The sequence below is a fragment of the Erythrolamprus reginae genome, chromosome 3 (genome assembly GCF_031021105.1).
Source record: "Erythrolamprus reginae isolate rEryReg1 chromosome 3, rEryReg1.hap1, whole genome shotgun sequence".
Classification (NCBI taxonomy): Eukaryota; Metazoa; Chordata; class Lepidosauria; order Squamata; family Dipsadidae; genus Erythrolamprus; species Erythrolamprus reginae.
The window spans coordinates 114,232,461-114,257,852 of NC_091952.1; the positions used below are offsets into that span (position 1 = coordinate 114,232,461).

At 38.8% G+C, this 25,392-nt stretch overlaps 1 protein-coding gene across 1 annotated transcript in view; it reads left to right on the top strand.

Moving 5' to 3' along the window:
- Positions 1–25,392, top strand: part of VAV3 (vav guanine nucleotide exchange factor 3) — a 240,778-nt gene that overhangs the window by 169,569 nt on the left and 45,817 nt on the right. Inside the window, exons 18-19 of the mRNA XM_070746427.1 lie at positions 6,439–6,461; positions 11,973–12,018. Coding sequence (XP_070602528.1) covers positions 6,439–6,461; positions 11,973–12,018 — 69 coding nt within the window. The remainder of the gene's footprint in view (positions 1–6,438; positions 6,462–11,972; positions 12,019–25,392) is intronic.

Sequence of the window (25,392 nt, forward strand, 5' to 3'; positions counted from 1 at the left end):
GCAGACCTATACCTCCCACGGATCTTCCAAAGCTGCTGGGCCACAAGCCAGGAACAGAGATGCCGAGAAACAAGACAGGATAACGCCACGCCAAGCTGATAACACTCCACATGGCTTGAAGGGCTTGCCTGCCTTTTAAACCCTGCTGATGAGTACCACACCCAAACCCAGCTGTTTCTACTTCAATGGTGAAAATATCTCTTTAACTGCTCCTTTCGTTGCTCTGAACGTCGCTGTCTCATGTCAATGACAGCTTGTGCGTCATCACCTAATGACTCCAAGCTACTGTCTGGGGAGAGCCCCCCCCCCTGGGGCTCTCATGCTGTTCGCCTTCATCCCATTCCTGATTTTCCTCTCCCCCGTCCGACTGTTCAGCCCCCTCCTCTGCGCTGTCATCCTCCTCCGGGCATGGAGCCAGCAGAGACACAGCTGGTCCCTGAGCAGCCTCAGGCTGAATCACAACATTAAGGAAGTGATTTAAGTTTCACTGCCAAATCTTTAGATGGTGAAAAAGTCTACTAACAATCTAGAAAAAGTCTACCACTATCTAAAGCAGTGTTTCCCAACCTTGGCAACTGGAAGATATTTGGACTTCAACTCCCAGAATTCCAGATATCTTCCAGTTGCCAAGGTTGGGAAACACTGACCTAAAGGACTAATATATTCCTGTTTTGATTGTCTGCTTATTGGTCCCTCTCCTGAAAAAAGTATCTTGACCTCCTAACACTGATTATTATTATATAAATATAAATGACACAACTGCCTGCAAAGGGGAAGTTAAAAAATATTAATTATCACTGTTTAATCACACCTGTGTTCTGTTTTAGCAAGATAGAGTTTGGTTTCCTTCCAGAAAAACATTTATATAAGCACAGAAGTCAGCAGGTCTAAAGACTGTATAGGGTGTGACTGTAAATATTTTTTTAAAGTTAATGGAATTAAAGTGAGTGGCAACACCTGGACACCTTCACTGAGCATAGCTTAGACCTGATTGCCTAAATTCTACCTTGTTAAAATTTAATCTTGCAAAGTCCTTACTATATTAAAAATAATAGTAAACTGCAGTTAATTTAATTGTAAATGAAATAGTAATTATGCTAAAAAAATAGGAACTAGCGGTCTTAGTGGAAAATGTTATATCAATCCATTTGCCTTGTTTTTAAAGAATACTTAGCAAAAAATGGAAAAACTCTGAGTTCTTTTGATTTTTAGAATATTATGCAAAGGTAAGTTTGAATTTTTCCAGTAGGCAGATGTAACTTCTCGTAATTTCTTATGAGTGTGCACATATATTGCGGATTTAGATTTAGGTATTTTTTTATGTTTAGGTTTTACATATTTAGGTATATTTTTAAAGCAGAAGTCAGCAGCTTTTTCATGTGAAACCAGACCTAAAAATGCAATTTTGAAAAATGCTTTGGATACGAAACGAAGAAAAAAAAATTAAAGGAACATATCCAGCATACAGTTTCTTTTTAGAGTAAACAACAATATGCAAACTGCAAATATGAAATAAGATGGTAAGCAAGCAAAATTCAAGGTGTGAGATAAGAAAATAAATGAAAAGGCAATTTAATTAAATCTAATTTACACAAACTCTATTTGCTTTATCCTTTCACACCCATGCTTCTCAAACTTATCAACTTTAAGATGTGTGGACTTCAACTCCCAGAATTAGCTGGGGAAATCTTGGAGTTGAAGTCCACACATCTTAAACGTTGCCAATACTGTTCCACAACTTTCTATCTTAAAAACCATCTTTTTTCCCCACTGTGTCCCTATGACAATTCAGTGTCTTTTGTTTCTAAAGAGTCTGTTTTTCAGGATCCCAAGAACTCTATTTGACCACAAATTTCTCAATCTTCTAATCTTCCATCCTCGCTCTTTAACTCTGTGAGACCAAACCAAGTTACTCACTCAGTGTCTCACGCTCAACATAATGACGAGGGGGGCGTTTGAACAGGTTCGCCTGGTGCACCAGTTGCGGCCCTATCTGGACCGGGACTCACTGCTCACAGTCACTCATGCCCTCATCACCTCGAGGTTCGACTACTGTAATGCTCTCTACATGGGGCTACCTTTGAAGAATGTTCAGAAACTTCAGATCGTGCAGAATGCAGCTGCGAGAGCAATCATGGGCTTTCCCAAATATGCCCATGTTACTCCAACACTCCGCAGTCTGCATTGGTTGCCGATCAGTTTCCGGTCACAATTCAAAGTGTTGGTTATGACCTATAAAGTCCTTCATGGCACCGGACCAGATTATCTCCGGGACCGCCTTCTGCCGCATGAATCCCAGCGACCAGTTAGGTCCCACAGAGTTGGTCTTCTCTGGGTCCCGTCGACTAAACAATGCCGTCTGGCGGGACCCAGGGGAAGAGCCTTCTCTGTGGTGGCCCTGACCCTCTGGAATCAGCTCCCCCCGGAGATTAGGACTACCCCCGCCCTCCTTGCCTTTCGTAAACTCCTCAAAACCCATCTTTGTTGTCAAGCTTGGGGGAACTGAGACATCTTCCCCTTGCCTATGTAGTTTTTGTGCCCAACATGACTGTATGTATGTTTTTATTTACTGGGGTTTTTTTTTAAGATTTTTTATATGTATAATTGCTATTTTAGATTTTAATTATTAGATTTGTTACTATGTACTGTTTTTATCACTGTTGTGAGCCACCCCGAGTCTAGGGAGAGGGGCGGCATACAAATCTAATAAATACAAATACAAATGACAACCTCATTCATTTTGCATCCTTTCTTCTTGATCCTATGTTATTTTGTTTTACCACATGCACTTTATATTTTTCCTATTTCCACAGCATTCAGTTTATTTTTATATTTCTCCTAAAATGCCCCAGTTCTCAATTCTTTATAGCAAAAAGGAGCAAAGCATTAAAAGCCACTTTGATTTCTTGGAGGAATATTTATTTCTCACAAGAGGCTACAGGTAGTCCTCAACTTATGATTGTAATGGAGCCTGTTCATCACAGCTGTAATTTGTAATAGTAGTAAAACAAGTCACTCAGGTGACCAACTCAGATGTGAATGCTGCAGTTGATAAATTCAGTTCATGTGACCAAGCCCCCTCAAAACTATCAGAAATTTGATTCTGGGTCGTTAGTATTTCCATTGTAACTTTGAATTGTTTCTAAGTGTTAAGTCAAGGACTACCTGTACTAACTTCCCATTATCAGCTTTTGCATGAATTCACCTTCCTCCCTCTATTTCCCTGTCTTTGGTAAAACAAAGTACATAAATTCACCCACTTGCTCTAGTTTTTCCATCTACTTATGCATAATAAAGTGCACTAAATTTTGCCAAAGTCTTTGTAGGATACATTGAAATGTATGGGCCTGAAAATGAATATACCATGTTAGCAGCCGTTTATTGAAAATCAGTTTTTATGCAGCATGGGAAAAGGCCATTAAAAAAAACCCATGCAACATGGTTCACTCTCTAGGTTTGATTATCCTATCCTTCTAATCAGAATAGCTCTCTTTAACAATATATTAATTACATCCAAAAGTTTTTAAGAAAGTGAGGTTTCCATGAACCTTGTAGTTTGCATTATGGCTGTGAGCTTGATTGAAATCTTTTGACTACTAGACACTCAACCCATCAGCTTATTCTGAAAGTTCCTACAAGTCTGCTCATGAGGAACAGCTGTCTGGAGTGCAAATGGGCAATCCCACAGTCTCACCTTTATCTGTAAAAATTATGCTGACTAGAATTCACTATCTGACTGCTGATCTCAGCCTTTTAATGCCATCCCATTTGCTTCAGGGACTGTAGTCTGCCACAAGTCCTTATTAGACACAAGAGCCTTTCTAGCTCTTGACTTCAAACATTTCAACTGTTTGTGGAGTGATCCATAGCCAATCTGAGTACAATTGTTTCTGTAATATATGTGCAACAAAGAACTACTGCATGCTAGTGTATATTTGACTTGTGTTAATAAGAAGATACGGTAATGAATTTTGCCACATGAATTTCTTTTATTATGATGATATTCCTGTAGGCATAAGACCCATTTTTCACACATTAGAGGTGGGAATCGTGGAGTGCACTAACAAAGATTTCTAGGTTCTTAAAACCATTTTGCATAATAGTCTATTTGGGGTGGGGGTTTTCAGTTGTGCAATGGAGAGAAGAAATTCCTGGATAACTGCCTAAAATTAAACAATCTTAGCTTGTGCATTATAAGATCTCTCTTGTCAAATTAGGAGAATCATATTTCATTTCATGAGAAGCTATTCAAATAAAATAAGGGGCATGTCCACTCATGTCTTGAATTGTGCGTTACTTTGACTGCATATTAAAATGTTTTAATTTGAAGTTCGTTGCACGTAAGCCAATTTAAGATGCATATATAAATTCAGCTCTCTTGTTTTTCCCCTTATTCTTAAGGTATATACTTTCTTGTGAAGTAAACCAGTTTTACCATAGTATAATAGGGGTAGTGTTTTCTATAAAAAAAGAAGAAGTGAGAGCTAGGCACTATTTCATGATCTTTTAAGAACGTGATTATTTTTATTTGGTAATATTATGATCGTTTTCATTTTGATTTTGTAAGAAATATTTGCAAATATGAAGTTTATATTTTGCTTTGTGGTTCCTTTACATTTTTAATATTGCATTTCAGAATATATCATGCAGAATACTGCCTATTCTGTTTTGCTTTTTTATAAAAATCTCAGCAATAACTTAAATACAGTGGTACCTCAAGATACGAACCCCTCGTCTTACGAACAACCCGAGATACGAACCCAGGGTTCAGAAAAATTTTGCCTCTTCTTGCGAACTTTTTTCGTCTTACGGACGCCAAACCGGAACTTCCGGGTTCGGCGTTCGGGAGGCTGCTGGGAAGCCCCGCAGCCCAGCTGTCACCTTTTAAAACAGCCGGGGGACTTCCCAGCAGCCTCCCGAAGCCGAACATGGAAGTTCGGGTTTGGCGTTCGGCTTCGGGAGGCTGTTGGGAAGTCCCCCGGCTGTTTTAAAAGGTGACAGCCGGGCTGCGCGGCTTCCCAGCAGCCTCCCGAACCCCAAACTTTTGCCGAACTTCCGGGTTCAGGGTTCGGGAGACTGCTGGGAAGCCCCGCAGCCCGGCTGTCACCTTTTAAAACAGCCGGGGGGCTTCTTGGTGGCCTCCTGAACGCCGAACCCAGAAGTTTGGGTTTGGCGTTTGGCATTCGGGAGGCCGATGAGAAGTCCCCGGGCTGTTTTAAAAGGTGACAGCCGGGCGGCAGCGTTTTTTTTTTGTTGTTGCACGGATTAATTGACTTTACATTGTTTCCTATGGGAAACAATGTTTCGTCTTACGAACCTTTCGTCTTACGAACCTCCCCCGGGAACCAATTAGGTTCATAAGACGAGGTATGACTGTATTCCCCCCCCCCCATATCAAATCAGATTCCTTTAGAAGAGAACTATAATTTGATAAATGCAAATGAGTGTTCTTGATTCTTGAATGTTCAAAGCTCATCCAGCTAGATTACTATTTCTGAAGTTAAAAGAGGAAATATGAACATTCTGTTTATAGGACAAGTTTTGTAATGCCTCATTCACACGTGCCAATCACTTACTGGATCTACTGTCTAAGTGATTGTCATATATGTGTGGATCAGTCCAAAGCGCTTTCAATATTTGGCTTTAGACCCAGTGGTGGGTTGCTAATGGTTCGCCCCAGTTTGGGTGAACCAGTAGCAGTGGTGGGAGGCTCTGCCCACTCACCCAGACGTCATCATGGATGATCTGCAAACGCAGAGATGGTTCTGTGCATGCGCAGAAGCACCAGGTGTGATCAAAGCACCCATGTGCATTACACAGATCCAAACCAGTAGCGAAGATAAGTGAACCCCACCACTGTTAAGATGGACTAGGATTTGGTATGTTTTGTGTATCAGAGAAAGGTGCATAAATATATGCACATTGTGTAATGAAAAAACTCCATATAATTCTTACATTAGATTGAGAAATCAATGTAATATAATGTAATAATAATAATACTAAACATATAATAATATATTCTGGATATAGGTTTTTGGGAAGAAGAAATTGCAATTACTCTATGCTAAAGTGAGGATTCAAATCACTGTATACTTTTAAACTGAAAAATGTTCACCTCTATAAGTTTCTGCAGATTTCAGAGTGTTTCAGAAATTTTAGGCAATCTATTGGTTCAGAAAGCTATGTGTCATGGAGTTAAGTATAAACCCAGCACTTTTTATAGCTGTTCAGTGCTGCCTGACTTGAGCCAATAAAAGTAAAGCCTGTTGCAAAATAACTAGCGTGAGCCTCAGGGCTGTTGGAGCATAAAACAGGTTATCAGCTAGCAAAACAAAGTCATTCTGTGTACTCTCACTGTATCCCAGAGCTACTAGGGATTACTGTGGTACAGTGTGAGCGTTCTGTCACTGACCATGCCAATTTTTACATTTGTTTCAGAGCATGGAACCCTGAAACATGAGGTAAGTGTGCCTTTTTTTAAAAAAAAAATCATGTAATATTTATTGTGGATATGATCAAAATGCCTCCTTTTTCCATATCAGTCTTTTAGCCCTGACAGAAGGCAAGAGGGTTTTTTTTAGGTCTGTATGATGATTTCTGAAGGAACTTTGTGTTTGCATGCCTTGCATAATCCTAGATTAAAAAAGAGAAACAAAGGATCGAACTGCTGAAAATGAAGCATTGTTAAATTCTATTGATTTCAGGGAGTGTAGTAATTAAATGCATAACTCTGAGGTTGAAATCCTGCATGTTCTTCATCCATTTTGAACCATGCTTTAACAAGTATTGCAGGATTTGCATAATTTTCCTCAAACCCTTTCAGCATACCGAAGATTAACAGAAAACTCATAGCAAGAAAGAACAAAGTAAATTCACAAGTAAGGGCTAGTCCATGATGTAGCAGGAGAGTTACGTGTTCTAAATTTCCAACATATACTTATATTGAATTTAATGAATAAATACAATCCTCTGCCTTTCTCAATTGGTGAGCAGTAAATTGAGCAGCAAAATGCTGACTTTATAAAGCTGCCTAAGAATTGCTTTGCAAATGTAAACACTTTGACTGAATGATCATGGTAAGTGACAATTTTTCTATGGAAAGTTAATTTCAGGACAGTGGACCATTTGGGGGATTTATAAAAAGAAGCTAGGGTGGTTATTGTTACAGTGTATGGGGACTACAGCGTGTTAATTGTGTAGTTTCCTTCTGAATATAGCTCTAAAATATAATAATCTGACATTAATTGGGGAACAATGACAAGACAAGCGGGACTTGATTTCTTAACCATTCTTTTTTAAAAAATATTGCTTTTATTAAGAGCAACATGTATAATTTTAGAAGTGTACTCCATTCACTTGTCGAAAGAACTTTGGAACTGGAATGTTAAGTCTTGGTTTCCAAATACGAATCTCTACCAAACAGTGTTTGCTTTAAACTCTGCAGTGAAGTGGCAACTATTAAGAATTAACCATTAATCTGAGAGCTAATTAAACTTGTTCAATATCTTCTCCTCTCTTTGGGGGAAATAATTTATGTTTGCTTTGCATAATTTTCTCTATGAACCCATGTTATTTATCAGAGGAAACTACTGATGGACAAGTTCAGCAGAGCTGCAATTGCACTAATGATAAAATTGCTGTACAAGTAGCATATTCTGGAATGGGAATGATCAGAAATTGGAAAGCTTTGAGGGAGTAGCAAATTAATCATTCACCGATTATGAAGGGTAGGACAGCCTGTGTATATTTGGCACTAGAATACAGAGTTTGCCAGCTACCCATTCAATTCAATACAATTGCAAAGTGAATTTCAGACAAAGATGATATTCATGGGCCTAAATTGTAACTTACTAGTTCCTATTAGAAGCAATAATTGCTTAGTAAACCATCTCAGTCTAAGGTTAAGGGCACGAATGTAAGACTACATTGTATTTCTTGGGAAAATATATACCATAATGTCAAATTTAAAAATCATTGTTGGCAGGGAGAAATTGACTACAAGAAATGTGTAATATATGCTTGAGCTTACTTTCTGTATGACATTTCAAGCATTTTGTTGGACTGTCCCAGCGCCCCAAATACATGTATGGCCAGCTCCAGGGTAGTAGATAGTTAATTATGTTTTGGGAATGTCAGGCTTTCTTTAAGTGGGTCTAAACTTTAGCTGTCTTTATTTTCAGCTGAAAGGTTTGTTGACCAATTTTAAAAATGAGCTAAAAAGTGTAGGAAATTAAAGTATGCAAGGTATTTCTTTTTTAAACTCTGTTTTAAGACAATTGAATGGAGTGACATGCGGTCCGTGAAGTTCCTGAATGATTTTTTTTATGCCCTGTCCTACTTGGATCACTAGGGAAAAAAAGCCAACCCTTTTAGTTTTAGTTGAATTTGATTTATATATATTCTTAGAAATGAAATGAAATACTAAAATTATATGCAATTCATATGATCACCTAGTAGAAGAAAATGGTTTTGTTGAATACTTGAAGTTATCTGGGAAGTGTGCAACTCTGAGCTGAATGCAGGGTTTTAAAAGGTGTTCCGGAACATTTTTTTTCTTCCACCCAATCTTAATATGGAGATTATGAAAGATTTTTCTAATACCGTGTCTTCTCAGTAACTTACCTTATGTACTTTGCAAATAATAAGAGTCCCCAATTTTGACAGTCTGATAGATTTCTTAAAAATGAAAGATAAATTACCTTTATTATAACTGCATTTTTCAAAAGTGCTCTGTTCTTTTATGTAGTTAGACAGAATGTTTCTGTAAATGAAAATGATAGCTTTTGAATCTCTGCTTTTAAGAGGAAGCTATGTGTGTTTTAGGAAATAAAACACATTTTGGAAGGATCACAGTCATGCAAGAAAGTTGCCTACATAGAATAATTGATACTTCCCCTATTTTTCATTTATCTTCTCCATAAAAACTATCAAATACTGTATATAGATATCCTGTTTTTCAATATTCTAAATTTTCTTTTCTAAATATTACTCTGGGCAAGATATTGTCACTTCCTCATTGTGTCTGTTCTTCCCCATAAAATTAAACATTTTTCATATGTTCCTTCCAACTACAGTACATCATTACTGCATACTCATTACTGCAGTGACCTTTTAATATGCTAAGTCCTTTTTTTATAGTAAAACATGTTCTTAATAGAAAGTGAACTTTGTAATTGCTGTTCAAAAGTTTTACACACATTCAAACATTAACTATAATAACATACATATACATTTTAGAAAAAAATGATATTTTTATATGGCTTTGTACAGTAAAGTTATACTGCCTCAGGGAGCACCATGGAGGTGGGATGTGAAAACTTGCTGAGGCCAGCTCACCATGCCTAACTCACTGGGCTCAACTCACTGTGGTCAACTCACCTTGGGACAACTTGCCATGGCCAACTTGTTGTCAGACAATTTAACAATTAAATTTAATTATTTTAAACAAATACGTTATTTTATTTTTCGTCATTCACATTTCATTCTGTCCCCCCTTTGGCATCCTTTTTTAAATTAGTCTATTCTACCGTTTCTTTGATATTTTGTAACTCTTGTCCTGTAGCAAGTTGTCCTGCGCTGAATTGGCCATGGGCAAATTGTCCCATGGCAAGCTCTCCTGCAGCAAGTTGCCTGGGGTGAGTTGGCCGTGGAGGATTGCCATAGACCTCTATGGAGGAGGCTAATCAACGATGGTAGAATTATATGTTTTGAACAGGGCAGCAAAGCTTTGACAGTATGTATCCTAATCAGTGGTGGGTTTCTACTGGAGCGCTAGGTGACTCCGTTCCACTGGAGTCACCGTTCCCCGTAAGCTGCGCCCGTGAGCAGGCGCGCCCCCCCAAATACCCCCGCGTGCGCCCTTTTCCACGGGCGCGCGCTCCCCATCCCCCTGCCAGCCTGCGGGAAGAGGCGGGGAGGCGCTGGCAGTAAAAGGAAGGGGAGCCGCAGCCGCCCCTGCCTCCCCACCCCCCGCCCGCCTGATCCGCCCCCTCTCCTCCTCCGCCTCCTGCGCTCCCAGCCAGGGGGCTGCGAGAGAGAGTTTTCTCCGTGCGCTTCGGGAATGCCCGCCCCACCCCTCTCGCAGCCCCTTCGCTAGTAATAGATTTTGGTTTTGTTTTATTATTAATTTCTTTTAATAAAAAAGAAGGGAATTATTTATTTGTTTGTTTGTTTGTTTGTTTGTTTGTTTGTTTATTTGTTTATTTGTTTATTTGTTTATTTGTTTATTTGTTTATTTGTTTATTTGTTTATTTGTTTATTTGTTTATTTGTTTATTTGTTTATTTGTTTATTTGTTTATTTGTTTATTTGTTTATTTGTTTATTTGTTTATTTGTTTATTTGTTTATTTGTTTATTTGTTTATTTGTTTATTTGTTTATTTGTTTATTCATACTTCTATGCCACCCAGTCCCAAAGGGACTGCCGCACAGACACTATACTTTCCCGCCCACACCGGAAAAAGATTAGAGGGAACATTGACTGGAGTGGCTGCCAGATAGCGCAATTTGTGTGTGACTGCTCCCGTGCCATTTTCGCCGGTCAATTGGATGATGCCATCTTTTTTTTAAAAAAATTTTTTTGGGGGGGCTTTCCCCCTGCGCACGCGCATGCGAAGAAGCAAAATTTTGTGAGGGGACACATGTGTGGGTTTGTGATTTCAGTGATTTTTGGCTTCTGTGCAGAAGCAAAAAATGCCCAAATCACACATGCTCTAGCAGTCTCTTGTGAGATTTCGGCACATTTTTGCTTCCTGCCCATGTATGGAGTGTTTTTGAATTCTGTTCCAGGCATACCTTTCCGATCAGTCAGTTAGAAGTTGATGCAGCAACTTTTAATACTAAGCTTTGATTATTAAACTGTTAAAAATAAAATAGACAATACTTATAGACGGTCTGAAAGCATTTCTTTCAAAGGACATTGTATCAGTTCAGAGGCAGGTCTAGATCTGGTTTAAAGTTCATTGAATGGCTTTTTGGGGGATCTGAGATGAGGAATTTCAGTGTTCCGCTCGCAGTACTTCTCTGGAGGATTTTAAAAGAATATTTGTCTCCTTTCCAGGCACTTCACCAACATGCAATCAAGGGATAAGCGCTCAGTCGCAAATTGTTCAAACAGTATCATTTCAATTTCAGAGTTTGCAATTCTCTTTAAATGTAGGACAAATGGCAGCTTTGCAGTCAAGAAAGATCACATTGCAGTGTAAACATCTATAAGCATGAAACATTAGGAATGTACAGGCCTTCAAGGGCGTGATTCACTTCAGCAAAGAAGAAAACAAAGCACACCTGAAGCTTTCATGAAACATCATGTCCTTTTGCAGTTAAGAGTGAAGCAAATGGCTGCATTGCTTCATTTCACTCAACTTGGCTGTTCTTCACAGCCTCCTACAGCTTCATTCATTTGCATTGGTGAGATGAATTATACCATTTGTAGCAGGAAAGACGAAACAGTGTTGCCTCTGAAGGCCAAAACACTATGAACTGAAAATGTGAATGTGGAGAGAATTAGTAATTCTTTTTTTAAAATTCCTCTATTTTATGGAATGAAGTAAACAATGAAGGAGATATATACTGATTTAGCTACTGTGTTTCTCAGAAAATAAGACCCTGTCTTATATTTTTCTGAACCCTGAATTAAGTGCTTGGCCTTATTGTCATGTACTCAAAAGCCCAATTGGGCTTATTATCAGAGGATGTCTTATTTTGGAGGAAAAAGGGTATATATTTTTTTACATATTCTTTTTTTGTTAACTCAAGTTACGTGAATTGACTTGTCGAGTTCTAGTCCTGTTCTTAGCATTTTTTGGTCAGCAAAATTGAAGAAAATCTCAGGTCAGCATAACATTGGAAGATTTGGAGGTGGAAACACCAATGTGAAATAATGGTGCTTTAATTGAATAGAATTTACATGAAAAGGGGAACTATTTTTATTTTATAAAATAATCTCTAACTGGTGTGTCTTTAATTACACAGAAACGACTGAATGGACTTCGAAAGAGTTCCAGGCATATGGACTCAGGTTAGTTTGAATTTTCTTTTCTTGATACATTTTTTAAAAATTGCCAATAAAAGCTGATGATATTAGAATTGATTTGTCATATTGCCCTGTTATTTGACTGGCTTTTGACTCAATGACTTTTTGTACATGTTTTAATAAACAGACTGCTGAAATGTAATTTGCTATGGATTCTAACCTCATGGATGTTACAGACCTGGCACAAGATAACAAAATAGAGTATGGTTACATTTAAAGATTTCTTTTATACAGTGTTACAGTAATGTTTTTATTTGCCCCAAGTAACAAGCTGCATGTAACTCTCTGATTGTCAGAATAGTTTTTTTTAATGTTTCTGATCTTTTTAAAGGGCCAGAAAAGATGCAGTAAGAGGGAAAGTAACAATTTACCCCTACCCTCTCATTCCACCTAAAACTTTTGTTTCTCACTGGGGCAAAAATAAAATTGTTTTATGATATATATAGTATATATTAGGTTTGCCCCATAAACCTTACCAAACTAGATTGATCCTGCCAAATCTATGAAAGTTTCACCAGCCATATCTTCTGCATCCCTATGCAGTGAAAAACAAAGTGCTGAATGTTGTAACCCAGCCTTGATTTAGAGTAGAGGTTATTTAGATAAAACTGGGATTCTTATCAGCCTATATCTATAACCTACAGCTAGTACGATTTTTCTTCTTCTGTGGCACATACATTCTGCGGGGACTTGGGGCAGTATTTCCAATTTCATCCTTGCAACTTGTTAAATTGAGAGGTTCAGATTGCACCATCCAGTCAGTGAATATGGTTCCCTGATTCTGCACTCAGGGGTTGATTGATTAGTTTAGTAGTATTACAACTGCTATGCTGCAGCAGTAGAATTTTTTGACATACCAGGCATTTTAGCTGTTAGAACACCTTTTTTTTTTGACTGATACTTTATAATCTTGCTGAATTCTATAGCTTAGATTCAAATAAGCCACAAGGCTTCTAATTACACTCCGGTGTTTTCAGTGGTTCAGTCATATGATTAGTTAAAATCCAGATACTGTACATCTTGTTGCTTTGTTTTTCTTTTTTAAAAAATGTGCTCTTAAACTAGAACACATTTACATTCCTAGAGCTTCTGGGTATTGGTTAACTCTCCCTCCTCTTAAATAGAGAAACCAGTTTTAACTTTGGATTAATCTTACAAACTATGTGTGTTCTTAGTTATTGCTGTTTCACTCTGGAAGCTGAAGTTAATAAGAATCTTGAGATGTGACTCCCCAAGCAAAATGTAATTTAGATCATTGTTGATTGTTGGAGAGGAGGTGTTCTGGTCATTTTGTTTCCATTTTAGAGTTTTAATTGTCTCTTTTGAATAGTATGTAAATGTTGTTTACCTCTGTGTGCCTGTTGATGGTTAATTTGTCTGAGTGCCAAGCTTCCAGGAATATCTAGCATTTTTGGACTTAGCTTGGTCTAAGACAGGCGTCTCCAACCTTGGCAACTTTAAGACTTGTAGACTTCAATTTCCACAATCCCCCAATCAGCAAAACTCCAACCTGCAAGGTTGGAGGGCCTTGGTCTAGGACACTCACAATTTCCAAATTGAAACTATGGTTACATCTGTCCGTGTGTATCCATATGTAAACATAAATAAAGAGCACACCCCATTCCCTTCTAGCACTTAAGAAGTTACCTAAGTAAACTAAGTAACCAACTTAGTAAGTAAACAACCAACATTGGAGATATCAATGATCCACAGTTCAACCCTGAGCTATAAATTATCTCTTCTATTGATGGTAATGTCTGTCTTGTTAGGGATTCTAATTTCATACCTTTCTAAAAAGTAGTGTTGAACCTGGTTGAGTAACATGCACATCTAAATCAGCATTCCTCAAAGAACAAATATTTTTCAGATTTTAGATAATATTTCCCATCAACCTTTTGTACTACACCTAGCAGATTGGGGAAGCCTGGGCTGAATAATATTTTTTCTTTTTAATTCTATTAAAAGAGGAAAAAATCATATGCTTTACAGTAATTGTGTAGATGGTTTTTTTTTCTTAGCTCCATTTTATAAATTCTTTTTCACAATTTAATTACAAGGGCCCATGACAAGTTATGAGTTGTTAAATGTTTCTAAATGTAGCAACCTGAGAATATTTGCATTTAATTTTAAAACAGGGTTTCGGTCTAGAATCAATTACTTGGGGGAAAAATGTTCTCTCTGCAAGAAAAAGAGATTGATATTATATTCCTACTATTATGGGCTTGTTTGCCTGGATACAACCTCATACCTGCTTTTTTAATGTCAAATATGGAATATTTTGGAAGATATAGGCCTCTTCATTGGTTTGGATATTCTTTCTCTCTCCAGAGATCCCTAGTATTTTTCTATAAATTAATGAATGAAACAGCATTCTGGAAAATAATAAGTTTCCAGTGCCACTTCAAACTTTTATGTCGGGGAGGATGAATCTTCTGTTTGTCTAATTGGATAGAATAATGGGAATCATTGGTCTAATTTTGCATCTCTTTGCATGTAGCTAAAAGCATTCCATTTTTAGGAGCACAGTACTGCTTCTGGTTGGGTGCGCAAATTAAAACCACCAAAACACAACTGTTCTCCAGATTCCAAAATTATGAGAAGAGAACTAATTTGGCATATCACCAAAATGTTATTGGATGATGCAATAGATAACATTTTGGTGTTGCTTCTTCCAGATCAGGGGTGTCAAACTCAAGTCGTCACAGAGGCATCGCGTGACGTATTGGAACTTTCCCCCCTTCACTAAACTGGGCATGGGCATGACCAGTACGTGACGCATCTGGCTCGCAAACCGTGAGTTTGACAGCCCTGTTCTAGATGGATTCTCTATCTATTGTTGGAATTGGACAGAAAATGAAGGGTCCCAGTTATCAAATTGCTTTTAATCAATCTATTTGGTTGTTGGGATATTTGTCTCCACATTACTTGGTTATATTGCATCCAAAACATCTAGTTGCTCTTATTTCCCTGTTCTAAGCACATCATTGTTTAATCAAGTTCTATAATGTCATCATTATCCTAAATTATGTTTTATTTGATTCTCTGATGTCCAAAAGGTATTGCTATTTCTTTACTGAATTCATGCTGTTGATACAATGGAATTCTGGCCACACAGATCCATGCCAATAATTATTCATGATGTAAACATGTCTTTATTCCAGAATACGTTATATAAGTTGGCATGATTCTTGGTCTCCATTGCATTTTTTGTTTTATGTATTGAACCAAATCAGATCCAGATCACCTCCCATCATTAAATTGAGCCTTTAGGATAGAAGTTATATTTTGTGTGCCCAGTGGATGCTTAGGTGACTCAGCAGCTGTTAATGAGCTCTTTTGTTTTCTCATCTGGTGTGATGATTTTCCATCAAGGTACATGTTTAATGCCTGTAAGTATCACATGAACTACAGTCTCTGTGGCAGTTTCAGAGCCTCTGCCCAAACAAATACATTAACTTTTAGCTGAAGACAAAAACCAGCATGCCTTATCACTGCTAGTAACTTTTGAAAAAGATATTTATTACTAGAAGTTTTGCTTTCAAATGCCCCCCCCCCAATTAATTAAAATTTAGAGCTACATCTAAAAACTAAAGAACCAATTAAAATACATACATATCCATTCAATAAACAAACCCGCTATACATTCATCAGCCAGGGGGCAGAATCTAATGACCCCAAGCTTGGCATAGGTGAGTCTTTAGACCAGGCCTGGGCAAAGTGCGGCCCGGGGGCCGGATGCGGCGTGCCTGCTGTCTGTGACTGGCTCGCGGAGGTAGGAAGGAAGGAAGGAAGGAAGGAGAAATGGAGGGAGGGAGGGAGGAAGGAAGGAAGGAGAAATGGAGGCAGGCAGGAAGGAAGAAGAAATTCTCTTTCCATGCCCTTTTGCAGAAGTCCAATAAATGCTCATTTTTTAATTGTTCATTGGTTTCATTGGCCTTTCCAAGAAATTTAAAGCAAACCCCTCACCCCACCTCTCAGGGGGGAAAAGGGGAGGAGGAGGAAGAAGAAAAGAAATCCAAAGCTACTTTCAGGCAAAGCCTCCACTATGTTTTCTCAACTGAAAATGTAGGTCAGTTGAAGAGAGGCACCTGAAAGGAAAATTTTGAAAGAGAAGTAAAGAACTGCCCAAAAGCAGAAATAAAAGGCAGAGAAAATCAGAGAGACAGAAGCTTGTGTCCATCTGGAGAAGGAAGGAAGGAGAAATGGGGAGAACAAGGAGGGAAGGAAGGGGTGGGCAATTAATTTATAATTATAATATAATTATATATAATTATATATACATAATACAATACAATACAATATAATATAAAACTATAATTTATACTTATAATATAATTAACTCAGTTCTACCCAATAATATACAGTATTGGGTAGACCTGAGTTAATTATATTAATCCGACCCCCTAAAACCCTCCCAATTTCTCATGCGGCCCCATGGCAAAATGAATTGCCCACCCCTGCTTTAGACTCTTACAAAAGGTGAGGAGGGTGGGGGCAGTACGAATCTCCAGGGCAGCTGCTTCCAGAGAGCCAGGGCCCCCACAGAGAAGGCTCTTCCCCCAGGTCCCACCAAGTGACTTTGTCTAGTTGACAGGATCTGTAGAAGGCCGACTCTGTGGGACCTAATAGAGTAGTTTAGTAGTACATATGAGATGGTAGAAAGATTCAGAATTGTAGTAGGATTATCTTAAACTTTTATCAGTTTGCATGTTAAAAGCTATCAGCGCATATTATGCAATTTGTAGGAGTGTCATATCCACTGTTATCAAAGTCTTGGGAACACATCCCTTCGTATAATTTGATTTGAAAATGAGAGCAAACAACACTTGACCCAGTTTCCTTAATAGAGGAAAAGTGAAAGAAGGAACAGTTGTGCAAATCCACTTCTTGTTTAGATATGGATGAATCTTGTAGTAGCGTAGGTTGGATTTGGTCTAAGAGACTTGCATTCTGGTTTGGTTTTCTATTAAGTTCTATTAATCTCTTAATAGAACTTTTTGACATATAGGTTGATGGCCTGAGGTTTAAGGCCAGCAAAAAAATCTTCTGAGTCATCTTAAAACAACAGTCAGTGCTTTCTGCTCTCTTAACATTGCTCTGACCTTCTCAAAATAATTTGCAGTTTTTCTAGTAGTATATCTTTTTCTGAAAGCAGTTGGACACTCTGTAAATATAAGATTAGATAACCCTTTAAAACGGATGTTTTGTTCTTATTGCTATTTCTATGATAAAGAATGTCACAGATAGTTTTTCATAACCCGATTCCCCATGCATCTTAAACTTCAAAAGATTCTGAGCTGTCTCTGAGACAGAGTGATGAAATCTTTTTCAATCAGTACTTGAGAGGTAGAGAAGAGAATACAGTGGAAATGGATATCTAACGTCTACAAATCTTTATGAAATGCTGACCTTAAGATCTGGGCTCTGTCTTAAGCAACAGAATGCTTTAAAAACTGAACTGAAGATATCTCAAGCTAAGTTCAGTTTGACCTTCTACATTTCATACAAGCCAAAGAGGTGCTTTTTAAAATTTTAATTCAAATTTAAATCTCGCTAAAAATGGCACATTCAGTTCTGACATATAAACATTGTGCATGTGTAGGCTGTCTCAATTTCTTTTCATATGAAAGTGTGGCAATTGTTAATTAGTAGATGCAGAACCTTAATTAAGATACCTTTAAAATTTAGCTTATTTATTGAATTCATTAATAATTTAGCAGTTACATCAGTGTCCAAAACTTAACAGAAGTTTTAAAATACATAAGGCTAAATAATATATCTAACTTTTCTGGGTCAGTTTAAAGATTTAACCTTAAAAACTTTATACCAGGAAGGGGGAATCTCCAGATTCTGCGTGGAATAACTCTTTGGGAAGTTTCTAATTTGGGCAGGCTGTTTCATTCTGTCAAGCCTCACTCTTCCCTTTCTCATTAGTGCTCATTGTGAGCCTATTTGATTATTAAGAAAGGTCTTCCTTATTATCTCTCTTGTTTAATATGCCATAATCATTTCAGCCTGGCTATCTGAGGGTCAGTCTCTCTGGTTGTGAAGTTGACCTCCTTGATCACAGAGGGCCCTAAGTCAAACATACAGTATCTATTCCACTGGAAATTGTTTCAGTATTTAGAATGCTCTATTGAGTCTCTCTCTCTTTCATTCTCTCTCTCTCTTTTTATGTTTCTCTTTCTGTCTCTCTCTCTGTCTCTCTCTTTCTCTCTTCTCTCTCCTCTCTCCTCTCTCTCTCCTCTCTCTCTCTCTCTCTCTCTAGCATATTTGTCTTGGTTATTCAAATAGGATGCTAATGTGGGGAAAAATGACTGAAGTTTGATGTTCCCACTTGTAAGTTACATAGGGAAAAAAAGTGGGGCCTCGAAGATATTATACTGCTGACTAAAACAGTAAAAGATAATTGCTATCACTTCCACAGGTACTTTGTACAACTTCAGCTTGTATGATGTAATTATATTTCAATTATATTTATTTCACTTTCAACTTAGAACGTTGCATTTAATGGGTGTTAAATGCAACGTTAAACGTTAAACGTAGAAACGTAGAAACGTTAAAAATATTGGCCCAATCAATCACACTACTTTTCATAGGTGGTAGTGGTTTAACAGTATGAATAGAGTAATATATTCCCTACTTTCATGGAGGTTGAGGCTACTATTTAAGTTTATTCAAATCAAGCTGGAAAAAAATAAAAAAAATTCTGCTGTCTGCTCTGGTATTTTCTAAATCTAGGGTCTAACAGTGGTCCATTGTCTCTAAGGTCTCCCTCCTCCTCCTCCAACTCAGAAATAGTCTGTATTAACACCTCTTCACCCTTGCCTACCTCCCCTTCACTTTCTGCCTCAGCTGACAAGGCCATGGGCCCAATGTACTCAGACGGCCCTGGTTCTTCTTCTTCCTCATCATCCGACATTATCAAAGTTGATCTAGGCTCACTCACAATAGTTTTGTGTGTAGTTTTGTTCTTAAGACTTGGTCTTATGCAACCAAAATTAGCCGCTCTACCTGTCACTTAACTATTGCCAGAACTTGTTATTTGCTTGCTAGTTTTTTAAATGTTTTTATTACATGTGTAGTATGTGTACAGTTAGATTCACAATCAAAGAGTTGTGAATAATCATTTAAGTCCTAACCAAGGACCTAAGAATTGTTAAGATGGTATCTAAGGAATTGGAACTAAGTAGTTTCAAATGGATATTATTATTAGTTTGTAAAATTAGGGTGTTCAGGTCCAATACTGTACATTTAAAATTTCCAAATATCAAGGGACTCCCTTGGGTATTTCTCCAAGGAATCCAATCACAATTGCTGTAACAGTGGGAGAAGAGAAGAAGAGAAATGGGAAAATGTAGGAATGCAGTGCTGAAGGCAATGCAGATTCCATTGAAGTCAATAGGATTTTTGACTGCTATACTTGAAATGCACATCAGGAGCTTCTGCTTGATTTTCAGTACTGGCAAAGTTCCATATCCTAATATTAAGAACAAGGTATCAGCAGTGGTGTTGTTCCATGCAATTAGTTATGATAAACTACTCCATTTTCCAGGAATATCCAATCTGTTTGAAATTCAGTGGGGGCTCTCATCTTCGAGATGAACGTGCATGCAGCTCTCCTTCCTGTTTACATAACCAGCAGCAGTTTCATTTCTTCAGGGCAAATCTATTAAGGAAAATCCTCTAGAGACTTTTCAAGGGATTATTCCCTTTAAATGCAGATGACAGAAGCTGATAAGACACAAGAAAGCAAATTTTCTTCTTTAACAGTTTTATTAACACCAGCAACAGAAACAAAAATAGCTAGAAAACATTGCAAATGGAATAAGAGGTGTGATTTAAAACATATTTAGAAAATAGCATTGCTATATAAAAATGATTTGGTCTTGTTTTCGTTCCATCTCTATGAAAATAGATGCCTTATGAAGAGAATGGCAGCTTCTAAGGCTATAGATATTATCAGACTGTTTTACAACAAGGAAGATAATATGTTTTTGACAGCTATGCGGTTCTGTTTACCATATTTTTCAGAGTATAAGATGCAGCTTTTTACTCCTCCCCCCAAAAGAGGGCGAAAATTTGGGTGTGTCTTATACACTGAATATAGCCCTACCCACCCACCAGCCCCCACCCTTCAGAGATTTTTGGCCTCCATGCATTGCATTTTCGGGCAGTTCCAGGTAGCAGGATCCTCACTTCCATTCAGAGGTTTAAAACAAACCCTATCACTCTATGGGCATTTAACTGGAGTGCGTGGGGTGGGGGCAGGCGAGGGCAGGAAGTGGAATGGCATGGAACGGTGTTCCACCGATGGAAATGGATCTGCACGCGCAACTCCATTATCGCCGACTGTGCATGCACCGTACACACGAGATTCAGCTTCTGCGCATGTGCAGCAGGCGAATCTCACCACCGCAGCCAGCAGCAACAGTGCCCCATTAGGTGGGCTTACAGAGAGCAGCGCTTGTCCGGTGGGTGTGGGGTGCTTGTGCCGCTGTTGCTCCCGCCAATGCAGCTGGCCGGTGGCCGGGGCTGGGTCCTGCAAGGTGTGGCAGCAGTCAGTCCTGGCTGGGAGCCACCAGCAGGAAGAAATCCTCCAGGAAGGAGAGCAGCTCATCGGGGAGACTCTAGCAAGCGAGTGACACAGGAGCATCATCTCCCCGATGAGCTGCTCTGCTTCCGGAGGATTTCTTTCTGCTGGTGGATCCTGGCAGGGACTGCTTCAGGTCACGACTCTGCGCACGTGCAGGAAGCTAAAACAAGCATTCCAGTAGGGCCGCTACTGGCTACCTATAGTGGGTGGGGAATGATTGTCATGGGGGCAGAATAGGAACTCTGCACCAAAAGCTCCACTCCCAAGATACCCCCATCCTCCTACCTATAGTCATAGGCATTGAAAGCCTGGCTTTCTCACAGCAAGGTCCGATAGAGATGCAGCACTTCAGTCCTCCTGGATGTTGCCGTTTCATTTCAGTGGGACCATTTCATCCCACTGGGAATGACTCACACCATCCATACCAGTAGGGGAGGTCCCCATTAGCTAGGGAATTCTGGTGGTATTCTGGTGGAATTCTGGGTCCAGGAGAGGAGTTTTCTCTGACATTGTGTCTGCCCTTTAAAATATATTGCCCTCCCCTCCCACAGAGTGAGGTCAGTTCCAACTCTTCTTACCATCTTCAAGCGCTTAAAGACCTGACTATAGTGGTTGATTTGGGGCTCCAAAGGAAGGGTTTATCATTGGGGCTGGTTGATAACAGATCCCACCCACCCCTTTCTCATCAAACTCCCGCCCCCTCCATCTTTTTAGTTAGGTTGTTTTTATAGTAGTATATTCATATTAAAATAACATTTAAATCTTTTAATATTGTAAGCTGTCCAGAGTTACCGTGTGGCAAAATGGGCAGCTTGTCAGGGTTCCAAATAATATATCCCAGTACAATAAGAACTCCGAGGCAGGCAAATTCTTCAAAGAACATTTATTATTAGGACATACTGTATCAAATTGGCATGTTCCTGGTGGAAAACCGTCTCTAATTAAGGGGGGCACAGGTTTGCCCCCCTTAATTAAAAGTAAAACTTTATCAGTTCCCACCAGAGTCTCAGTCACATGGTCCAATCAGCATACAGAGTCTCAGTCACATGGTCCAATCAGTCACATGGTCCAATCAGCATACAGCCCATTTGCTAGATGACCTCAGTCTCCACCCTGAGGACACATCCACGAACATCCTTGATTCCCAGGGGAAATAATTTTATTTAGGCTACAACACCCCAGCTAATCTCTACCCCACCACCTCTCTCTGTCCCCTTCGCTCCAGGCTGGGTCAGCCCTGAAGCAGCGAGAAAAGAAACCTCCCTAGAAACATGGAAACATAGAAGATTGATGGTAGAAAAAGACCTCATGGTCCATCTACAAACAATAAAATGGCCACAGTTCAGCCAACTTCAGGGTGAAGCGGCTAATAAATTTTTACAAATAAATAAGTGAAAAATTAAATTAGAGGTTTGCAGGCTTTCTCACATTTGGTGCTGTTCGAATTAATATTCCAATTTATATAGCTGCTTGTCTGCAAACAAGTGACTCTGGGCAGTATACAAAATGTCAAAAAATTCAAGAATCTATCATGCCATCAAAAAACCCAAGCTTGGTAAAGAATTATGGAATGCAATATTAGATTCCATGTACATTATATTTTTTCACTGTGTATTCCTTGGAATAGCCAGCACTAGTAAGAATATTTATAATGTTGCCTAACTTTAGCAGTATCTTTATTTTTAAGCAAATTATCAAAAGTTGTAAAGCTGCTAAATGAAAAGTTATAGCACCTTAGACATTAATTATATGATTCATTCAGTCTGATTTCTAAAGTTCAAGCTTCAACTCTTTAGATTTAAGATAAAAAATGGCTCCAACCATTTTCAGTATGCTGAAGTGCACATTCGTGGAAAGATTAAATAAACATTTGCCATTAGGTTCCATGTTATCTATATAACAGTAATGAGCCAGAATGCGTCAGTGTTGATGGATAAAAGATTGTCTCTTAAGTATTGCTGTGTCATAAATGCACCTGCAAAAAATGTTACTCCCCCACAATGAGTGAGGCTTGAACTAGATTTTTGAATTGTGGTTTTGGTTATCTTGTGGGAGTCTACTTCTTAGCCATGTCACCTTTTCCTGCTTCTACCTATGGTTCCATTATTTTTTTAATCCATATGCTGCTAATTAATGATTAATAATTCAGTATTTAATGCCCTTTTAATTAGTCTTTAGCTACATTGCTGGTCTAAATATAAACCTGCCAAAAGTGTTTAAATGAATATAGTATCTTGGTTTTCAGTGCTATGATTCAAAAATTATATACCGTATATATTTCAAAAAGAGATTTGCAGAGGTAGATTTCTTGGTGTTTTCCTGCATGGAAGGATTATATACACTTTCAAATAGGTATAAAATGATCACGAGGACATAGGAAAGACGCATGTATAAGAGTAATCACTGATGTATCCTGGATGAAATTTTCCTTAGTTTAAGGAAGTCTATGGAGAGGAGCGGCATACAAATATAATAAATAATAAATAATAAATAATAATAATAATAATAATAATAATAATAATAATAATTATTATTATTATTATTATACTTACAATCGAAAGGCCCCTGACACCATAGTGAATGGATGAAATCTGTGACTTTACTGCTACCTAACTTCATCAAACACAATTCCTTCATAGGATCATATTGATTTAGAATAATTTATATGGGCCCCACATATTACCTTCAAAGATCTTTATGGCTTGGAGCTGATATTACTTAAGGGAATATCTACCCCCTGAGGTCCCATGAGATCTTGCAGGAGAGGCATGCTTTGGGTAGTGTATTTTCTGTCAGGACCCAGAAGAATGTCCTTTTCTGATAGGGAGTCCACCATCTGGACATTATCCCCCTTGCATACCTGGGCTGAATTGTGGGTAATACATTCTCTCTCAGAAAGAGGTATTGTTTCTTTTTCTTCAAGAAAAAGTTCCGTATGATAGAGGAACATAACATATGTTGTTTCAGTAGAGGAACACCTTGAAACAGATTGCTGAGACTTGATGAACCAAGCAGCAGTACCTTAGTTCAAGCATGCCTGAAAAATGAGAATACCTCTGCTAGATCTTTGCATTTGTAGAAAAAGAAAAAAGACCAGTTAATAAATAAGTATCTGGAAAATAGCCCAGATTTTTTTGTTTTAGATAAGCACAGAGAATAATTCAAGTAGAAATAGCATTAAGCATTTAGCATTTAGACTTATATACCACTTCATAGTGCTTTTACAACCCTCTCTAAGCGGTTTACAGAATCAGCATATTGCCCCCAAAAATCTGGTCCTCATTTTACCCACCTCAGAAGGATGGGAGGCTGAGTCAAGCTTGAGCCAGTGGTGCGATTTGAGCTGCTGAACTACAACTAGCAGTTAGCTGAAGTAGCCTGCAGTGCTGCACTCTACTGTGCCACCCCAAGTAGTTGGCTAAGATCTATTGCAAAAAACTTTTTTTTGTTTTATCTTTTAAGTTTGTGCTACTGTTATTATTTTTAGAGTCTGTTGTATTTTCTATGCTTTTTAACTGATTGTACCCTGCCCTGCTTACGCTGGTCTTTGACCATCATAAAGATGTGATTTGATCGTCTCCTCAAGAACAGAGTGAACTGTTGACAAAAGATTGATTCTTTTACATTTAAAACTATTCTGGCTGCTGTTTTATGAACTAGGCAACAGCCTAAAGAAAAATGTTTCCTTTAAGCAAGTCAAAGAAGTACAGACGATGCTTGTATGAAATCACATCCTAGACCAGGGATGCAGTGAAGGGCTACCAAAATTTTTACTACCACACTGTAGGCATGGCTTATGCATTTTCTTTCAACATCTTTCAGTGCAAATTGGGTGCTCTGGGGTGGAGCTCCATTTTCGCTACCCCACTGCATCCCCCCCCCCGGTCCGGGCAGTAGCTCACCCCTGCAGGGATGTCAAACTCAAGGCCCAGGGACTGGGATGGCCTGGGGAATGCTTAGTTCTGGCCCACGAGGCTGCCCTGGAAATAGCAAAGGACTCTGCCAACAAAAACGGAGCTTGGGAGGGCTGTGGATGGCTCTACTGAGCTCTGTTTCCCCTGGCAAAGGGTTGCAGGAGGACATTGCAGCCAAAAATGGAGTTTGGGAGGGCCGCAGTTGGCCCTCCCGAGCACAATTTTCTCTGGCAGAGGGTTGGTTGCAGGGGGCTGTTGCAGCCAAAAATTGAACTCATGAGGGCCTAGTGAGCCTCCTGAGCTCTGTTTTCCACTGGCAAATTGTTGCAGGAGGCCATTGCAGCCAAAAATGGAGCTCACAACAGCTATGGGTGGCCCTCCTGATTCTGTTTTTTCTGGCAGAGGGTTGGTTGCAAGAGGCTGTTGCAGCAGAAAATGAAGCTCACGAGGGCTTTGGGTGGCCCTTCTGAGTTGTTTTGCTGTCAGAGTGATGTTGAGCTGGCCACACCCACCCTGGCCACAACCCCTGCCATCTCAAAATCAAATACAACTCTGGTGCAGACTTCAAAGAAATTGAGTTTGACACTCCTGTCCTAGACTTTTTAGACATCTTTGACCACTGGATCTGAGTTTCTGCTTACAAGAAAAGTTACAGGTCATCCTCGACTTACAAAAGTTAATTTAGTGACCATTTGAAGTTAGAACAACAATAGAAAACAGTGACATGATCATTTTTCACACTTATGACTATTGCAACATTCTGCATGGCCATGGGTTCAAAATTCAGATGCTTGGTAAATGGTTCATATTTATGATGGCTGCAGTGTCTCAGAGTCACTTAATCCCCTT